The 8970-nt window shown below is 38.5% G+C and overlaps 1 protein-coding gene across 6 annotated transcripts in view; it reads right to left on the bottom strand.

Annotated features, from left to right (window-relative positions):
• Positions 1 to 8140, bottom strand: part of NPTN (neuroplastin) — a 67187-nt gene extending 59047 nt beyond the window's left edge. For all 6 annotated transcript variants that reach the window (XM_043471022.1, XM_043471020.1, XM_043471024.1 and 3 more), the window contains exon 1: positions 7863 to 8140. In XM_043471022.1, the coding sequence (XP_043326957.1) occupies positions 7863 to 7953 (91 nt within the window). In that variant the 5' untranslated portion in view covers positions 7954 to 8140. The remainder of the gene's footprint in view (positions 1 to 7862) is intronic.
• Positions 8141 to 8970: the final 830 nt, after the last annotated feature.

Below are 8970 nucleotides of genomic sequence, written 5' to 3' on the forward strand. Positions count from 1 at the left end.
CTCAACCAATAACTCAAAGGTAGGGCTAGGGAATAATGACTATAAGCGCTAATTTAAAAGAAAGGACAACTAAACATACTGGAAAATTTGTGCTTTGATTAGGATATTCAAATTATTATAGCCTTCCCTTTCTCGGAAATTCAAATGGGATGGAAGAATCAATATTATATAAGTAATGGATAATGTATTGTTAAACAATGCTGTATTCTCTTTACTAATAATGACTAATAACAGTACATGTTGATATTACAAATAAATAAATGCCTTGTGAAAATCCTTATTATATTTATAAAAATCATATTGCTCCACAGTACATGGTATATGTAAATAAAACAAAACTACTCCATACATGACAATGCTCTGCCTTTCAAACATGAATCTCAGAGCCTGTTAATAAATTATGAAATCAATTTAGAACGTAACAATAATTTCCTTTAAATACATTACAGAGTAAGGAAAGGTACTGTTTCACAAAACATCACATATTTCTGCATATACTTAGTCACAAATAAGACCTATTTATCTGGGTCAAAAGTTGGAAAGTCTTCTTCCAATGAGCTTTTATATTTTTAAAGTCATTACAACATGATTGTATATAAACCAAATTATTTCTATGTTATTAATATAAGCTAATCCCTAACTACATTTCAACATCTAGGAAATTTTAATTTGTAATGTTAATTTTTCAGGTTATTTTTAAATTATTCAGCAGCAAGGATGTGGCTGATAACTACTGACACTAGATGATGACTATATGGAAGTTTACTACATTATTCATTCTACTTTTTGAAGTTTGAAATTCTGACAAAAATGTGAAAAAGAAAAAATAGGAAATGGACCTAACCAATTTATAGTAAAATAATGAATAAATTTGTAATCTGAGACTTTGACACTCTGATTCTAAGGAATATCAATCTAAAAACTTCCTCAGACTTAATTCAAGTAATGCTTGGGTTTCCCCATTCAACTATAATGAACAGATTTAAAGGCCTTTAAAAAATGCATAAGGGACAGGAGAAATTAATTCAAAAACAGAAAGCAAAGCTCCTCAAATGATAACATAAAAATACAATTAGTTAAGTGTGCTTCACTGTCTTTTCATTGCCTCTTCAATAGTCAACTACTTTTCAACCAACAGAAAAAACACAAGATATCTACCTACCAGGGAGTGATTTTCATTTCTTAATTGTTTCATTCAGACTGGCAATTTTCCCAGCAAGTTTAATATGAGATCTCTATAACAGACACCATTCTGCCGTCACTGAAACATGAACTACAAGTGTCATCTGAAATAGGGTTACAGGCAGTTGGATTTCAAAACAGTGGATGCCTCAAAGTCAGTTTTCCTTAATATCAAAAAAGTTAAATTTCTAAACTTCATTAAAACAAAGCATTCTCTCTCTAGGCCTTCTAAACTGTAAGGTTAATAGAACTGTGTGATTTTAGAACCAGAAGGGAATTTAGACATCACCTAGTCTAGTGGTTTACAAATACTGTCATTAGCAAAAAAACAGTGACATAATTTATATATGCAAGCACACTCTCTACTGCATATGAAACATTTTGCCTTGTTAGTATTCTATCAGAAAGGACTTGACACTGTCTTGTATTTTATATTTAATCACTTCTAGATTATGAGTATACATTTGAAATTGATTAAAACTATTGGTACAGATTAGAACTTAATGCTTTCTAATAATAGTCTCACATATAGAATCCTGACACCTTCAGAGTGACTTCAAATCATTTCATTATGTTTCGCTGTCTAGTTAATTTGAAGCAATACTTGGGTGTAACAATGATATAAATCAAGACAAAGCAAAAGGAAGCAAAGCACATCCAAACTGACATACTTCTGCAAAAAACCATTACCATACTGTAAGGTTTCAGTATGTGGAAAGAAGGTTAGTGTTAAAACATTCCATAATTGTTTTCAGAAAGGTAAAAGAACACCATTCAGTACTTTTTAGTACAAGGAACTTAATACAGCTTTAATGAAAAGGTAAGACTGGGTTTTTTAATTTGAAACACAACAGAAACAAGAAACAAAACAAAAAACCAGTAGATGTCTGAGGGACATCAAATAAATCTACTACTAACTTACTGTATGCAAATAAGCTAGATACTTAGGGGAACTCTTTAAATATTTAGTAAACCCCGTTTCCACACAGACCAATTAAAAGTTCTCAATGATAAGGAAAAAATAACCTCACGTTAATTAGGTTTGACTAATAAACATAATGTCTTTGCATATATACAAAAACAATAAAAACTTAGGCCTACTTTCAATTTTAGATTACACAGTAAACCTGAATTGTACAAATCTTGACTCTTGAATAAACTCTTGAAAAACATAAAATTTACTTGTGTATTCAACTTTTTTAATGTACACATCAATACCTCTGGAATAATGCTTTTACATAGGATCACTACAATATTTTACTTTAAATTCAGTGAGAAGTTTACTTTTCTATATATAAGCTTATAGAATGTAATAGTTTATTTTCAACTAGTTTTACTGGAGAGGTTTCCTGCCTTTACAAAGCTAATCCTTATCAACTAAAATTAGGAATTCAGGGGAAAAAAAATCCATCAAAACCTCACAATTTAAAAATGCATTATCTAAGGTGCTTAAAATTAAGCTCCATATCATCAATGGCATTTATAAAAAATCGTGTAAAACGACAGTGTTTTGTTTAAAGAGGCACACTGAAAGCAAGGCCAACTGTTCCCAGGAGATGATTTTTCATCATTACATATTTTAATTTTGATGTATGGATTTACTCCAGAGGACCTTGGTCTTTTCTGACAGATTCTATTTATCCAGATGCTCATCAAAGGAAGATTCATTTCTCATTCTTGCTTCCTGTTTCTTCCTTGTACTAGAACTACAGCCTTTCTTCTTTTTCTCGCAGAACTTCATTCTCTACCTCTGATCCTGTCCAGAATGTACTCACTGTAAACAGTATAAGAGACTGCCTCAGACACTTTTTCACAGAATTCTCTTTTCCAAAATTTCTTCGCAAAATTTTATTCAAGCTTTCATTGAACATCTCCTGTGTGATATCCCAAACAATCATTTTTCTACATGCTTCATTTGTACAGATATGAACACCTTATCTTTTTCCCAAATTGTCTTGTAAAAACACCTTTACATAGACCCAGCAAAAATTTCAGATTTTAAATATGAAATATCTTAACTTTGAAAAAACAGCTCAAACTAAATAAATGAAAAACAATGTCCAATGTCCAAACTGCCAGAGCACTTTTCTAATCATATCTGGTTATCTTTGCAGCCCCGTTAGATATTTATTTTAAAAATATGAATAAAGACAACACAATGACATTTTGCCTTTTATTAATGTCTAAATGTATACTCCACAGGAGAAAATGTTTCCCATCAAAATTGTATTAATGAGAAAAATCAAGGAATTACTTTAAGACAAAACAGTCTAATTTTTCATGAGGATCTGTATGACTCACACAAAATCAGACCTGTAATGAACTTCAATCTTAATTTATGCCAAATGTTTGGACTGTGGGGCGCATTTACATGTAAAGGCTTTTATTGTCTTTTGTTGTTTTAAACCATGATATACTAACAGGGTAAGCTCTGTTGTGTCAGGCAACACAAAAACCTACCTGCATCTCTTTTCTAATTTGAATCCAGGAACCCTGAAAAGCAAAGACTAACAGCCCAGAAACAGATCCTGATGTTGTAACATGGCCTTTCCACCCTGGTCCCCTGACCAGTTTCTCGTGCCTGGGTGCTTCATTACATCAGTAGTGACACTGTTGTCAGTTGCATGAGAGTCTGGAGGCTTGTGATCTCCTTAGGAAATGCTAATGAATTTCAAGGCAAACAATTTCTTCTGGTCATTTAAAATCTTTTTTTGGACTAATTACGTTAAGATTTGTTGCTTGATATTTGGCATGTCATTTGTGCCACAGCTGCCATAGATACCATGTCTTCCATTGCTCATTTTAGTTCACGCAAAGGAGAGATGCACAATCAACAGCAAATGTCTAAAAACATACTCAAGGAGAGAAAACTGCCAAACCACTGAAGCAAACAGCACTCGACAGAAAAGAAAAAGAGTCATGAATCATCTCATGCAAATACTGGCATTTTTACAAAGCACAATGTTCACAACTATCTAGTAGCATCCAAGCAAAACCGTTTCTTAAAATTTAGATCATTAATAAAATTCATTAGATTCATTTTCTCCCACTAAACAGTGTTATTTATTTTTATATTTTCAATATAAATATATTACATTTTTACACTTCACATGCACTCATCAGCTAACACCTCCAACACTTCACTGTGGTCCAGGCACTACATTCTATTTCTCTTATTCACAACAAGATATTCAGTTCACTGAAACAAAACAAAAACATGAAATCTCCCAGACAATGAAATGGAAATATGAACTTCCTCACCAGAATCTACAAATGCAGACGCAACACAGCTGGTCACTTTTCTAAAAAAAGTTACATAAGCAAAAAGCACAAATCTGGGGCCTTCAAATGCCCTATTTAACTTTACTCAAGATGACAGTGAGCAGCATTAACAAAGCTCAATATATACACAAAGTAAATTAAGTAATTAAAAATAGCATTTCTAAAGGATAATAATAGTAAGTAGCTAACATTTACTCACTATATTAAGCAAACAGTACATATAGTACTGTTATGCTACACTTAGTACATATAGTACTGTTATGCTACATATAGTAATGTAGCATATGTTACATATAGTAACATATGTTACATATAGTAACAAGTGTTACATATAGTAAAACTTTACTCCCCAAAACTAATTATATGCCAGGCAGAAATCTAAGTGCTTTAAGACTGTTTCATTTAATTCTCATATCATCCCTAGGGGAGTGGATTATTATAAACCCCATTTTACAGATGATAAAACTGAGACTTAGAAGTATTAAGCATATTACTCAAGGTCAGTCAGTCCAAGAGATGGGGCTCAAACCCAGGTCTATCAGGATCCAAAGTCTGTGCTCTTGACCATCATATAATACTGCCTGGTTTACACTAAACTCAATTTTAATTTCAGTCTAAAGCTTTCAAAGTCTTACCAGGAAGTTTATTTTTTAGGACAGGTTTCTTCCTTTAAAATGACACCTTAAATAAGCATTTTACTTGAAACTAACTATGATCCTACAAGTCTAAATATCTGGATGGGAAACAAATTCTATCTGAATGAAAAGCCCTGAATCTCTCTGGTAATGTATCACAGCTAGGGGAGACCTTAAGGGTCATCTAATTAAAATTCTTCACTTTTTCTTCACTTTAGGAATACTGAAACAGACCTTTTGAAAAACATCTACACTCAGTCTAAACTACCACACACTTAAACCAGAAATACTTTGGTTTGGGGAGGTTCTTTTTTAAAGTCATCATTTTAAATGGATAATCCAACTTTTCAAGATCGTCTAGAATACAATATCGACTTCTGAAACACTATAAGAAAATACAAACCCCAAGACATGAGGTCAGACTACTGAAGAGCTATTACCAACAGAAAACTTTAATCTTACAGACATGTCATAAAAAGCTATAAAATGGCATCCTCACCTCTATGGACTCAAACTCAAAATACAGCCTTTCTTTTCTTGAATTAAATTTACATTCATTTGGGTCAACTACAAGCTCAGCTTCACTTCACCAGTCACGTGACTGAATTCAAGCTCATTTCAAGGAAAAGGCTGCACTATGCTGCATTTAGAACACATATCACTGAGAATAACCAGATGAGTCTTTGTAGGCCTATGCAAAAGCCTTGCTTTAGTTGCTAAGAAACTACAATTTCACTGTATTATAAATTTTCTAAGAAGCTGTGTGCCAGTACAGAGATTAAACATGTTAAGATCAAAAATCTCTCAGCTATTGTGCCTAATGAAACCTTGCTTTTCCCACAAATTGAATAGCTGAAATTATTGTTAACACAGACTAAAAACTGATAAGACAAATCAGTTTTGTCTTAACTCTACCTTGCCTTCCACAGTGGCCTCATGCTTTGAAGGAAAACGGGGAAAATACCCAATATGCTTCACATATTCAATGCTAGAAATAGGAAAAATGTTTCCTTCCTGACCCCTGCAGTGATCATTGGAAGCCATGAAGCATACATAAGATTTTATTTGTATGATTTGGTGCAACAAACACTTACATTTAACTGATGCTTTTTTGATCTTTAGGAATATATTTTCATTGTAACCTTCAGCATTTTAAGCCTGCATTCTCCTTAGAATGGTTAACTCCATTAGCTTTATCATTGATTTTATTTTTTAATGAAAGCCATTTTAATTTAAGCTCTTCCAACAAGAGTAATTTTAAACTGTTCTAGCATAACAATAAAGAAACACCAAAGAATTAGCAAAAAGAATTTACAGTTCACTCTCCAGTAAAGTCATGAATGAGTTCAACCTCATAATTTTTTTTCCTAGAAAAATATTTTTGAAATCTCTTAAAGGCTCTCTCCACAAGGGCAGAAACTGTTCACAATACTTCTCTCATCTCTAAAAGATCGATTCAGCAGCTGAATTTTAACACATACCTTTAACAATCAGAATCTTTTTTGTCTAGATCCTCCATCACCATGCTTCCCCACCACGTCTCCATCTTCTCTAAAGAATTTCAGTTCAAAACCCAGTTCAATTATCTCCTTTCCATCGTACCCTGAACACATCCCAGGGACTACTTTTATGTTCCTCAGAAATAATGTCTCTTCAGTTTTTGAAACTTTTCGATCTTAAAAACACATTTCCCTCCATCTCCCTCTCTCCAGTGCCGGCCCTCAATCCCACCACTGCAGTTTCAGCTGTGTGAAAGGCCCAACCAATATCATACAGCACTTGCCAAAACTCAGCTCCTCCCTTCCCTAATATATCCTCCACACTGCAAACCAACATTACACCCCCGGCTTCCTGCATTTTACTCCCTTCCCTTATTTTCTGTCTTCCCCCACTTCCATTTCTATAGTCAGGCACCCTTATTTCTCTAACAAATAATTCCCCCTACCCCAGTTTCAACCCTTTCTCCCCATCCTCTGCTCGTTTCTCCTCTCCTTATTTAGAAACTCCTTTTTGCTCTCCCAACCACTACCCTAGAATGCCCAACACTCCACCCTCCTCAGCAAACCCAGCCCTCTTCCCCCACTTCGTTTAGAGCTTCTGCTGCTCCTCTTTCCAGATCCCCTACTGCAGTCAACCCACTACCTCGGCTTGCCACCCACCTTCCCTCCACCTCCACAGCCAAGGCTCCCGGATTCCTTACCCCCGCCTTAGGGCTCTAGTACTCTCCTCAGTGTTCTTCAGGACTCCCTTCCCCCAACGTCTCTTATTTTTTTTAAGGATGTCACCAGTCTTACAGGGCCCCAGAAGAACCTTGGACGACCCCAGCGCCTGGGACCCCCGTTCATCTGTGGAGCCTAATACCACTCTCTGTCACCTTAAACACAAATGTTTGTCTCGTGCAGCCTTCTATAAACGCTGCACCCCTTCCTTATCCGCCCCCGCTACTCCAGCTCCTCAGGTAGGCTTCTTCGGGCACCCCTCCCCGACTCGGAGCGACGAGCCCCAAGATATGGAGCCTCTAAACCAGCAACACCTCAAGCTCTTATCGGACGCCCCCACCTCTCGGACAGGCGCCTCCGGTTCTCACACCCGCGCGCCTCTTCGAACTCGCGACCGGCATTTGGTCCTGTCGGGCCCGCAGCACCTCAGACTCCGACGAGCCCCCTTCCCCGGACTCCGCCACCTCCTCCGGCCCCGAAATGCCCTCTCCGGCCGCCACCGTCCCTCAGCCCCCGCCCGGCCGGCCCCCGGCGCCCCGCTTACCGTTCTGAGCGGCGCCTGGCCCTGGGAGGAGGGAGCCAGAAACCAGCAACAGCGAGAGGGCCAGGGCACTGGGGAGCGACGAGCCCGACATCCTCCCTGCAGAAGACGGAGCGGCGAATGGGCCGGGGCCGGAGCCGGGGCCGGGGAAGGGAGGGGAGGGAGGGAGGGGGCGGGCGAGTGCGCGAGGGAGAGAGCGAGGGAGGCAGCCGTGGCAGGGCTCCGTCCTTCCCCGTCCTCCTCCTACCGCCGCAGCGCCCAAGCCTCGCGAGACCTTCGCTCCGGGCCGTGGGCGGCTGAGGAGCGACAGCATCAAGGCTCGCGAGAAGAGGCAGGTTCAATCGATCCTCCCGCCCCTCGGACTCCGCGTCCCCGCCCCTGCAGAGGCTGATTGGCCTAGCGCGAGGTGGGTCACGTGCCAAGGGCGCTTCTGGCCACGTGACGGTTCGAGGCGGGGCTCCTCCGGCTCTCTTGGCCCTGGGGAACCGAGAGGTCTGTGTTTTGCTGATTCCTCTGTGAAGTCGGAGCTCCCATAAATAAGAGGAAGCTTTGAGAGTATGTTTCCTCCGCCCATCCTGCCTTTCATTAGTTGGAGCTCTTGGCTGCAAAATTTAATGCACCACCGACTCTTTTAAGCCTTACTCTTATTGTTCCCTATCAAACTTCTATTATTTCTTCCTTCTGGACTTTAACCTTAGACCCATTCCTGGCATCTGGCTTCAACCTCCCACTTTAACCCCCTGTATTAACCTTCTAGGCTAAATGGCGCACTCCCCGTGCCTGGTATCACCTTGTGCTTTACTGCTTCTACATCTCCCTCTGTGTGAAATGTCCTCCTTTTCCTCGCCCTTCTATTCCCCCGCCCCCATTTTGGCCTTATTTTAACTACCTAGAATCTCAGGCCTGAAAATCAACTAGACTAATTGCTCGTTAGACAGTTTGGGCACTAAATTCTACAAGGAAGTCAACATGTATTAACTATACGAAAAATCTTCGGAAGTATTTTTGTGCAGCAAACATTTATTGAGTACTTACTGTGTGCCGGCTTTTCACATTCGATGTGAAACCTACCTGAAAAAGTGGTCCCTACTATCGCGAAGTTCACAACCTA

This window comes from Cervus canadensis, chromosome 6 (genome assembly GCF_019320065.1).
Source record: "Cervus canadensis isolate Bull #8, Minnesota chromosome 6, ASM1932006v1, whole genome shotgun sequence".
Taxonomy (NCBI): Eukaryota; Metazoa; Chordata; class Mammalia; order Artiodactyla; family Cervidae; genus Cervus; species Cervus canadensis.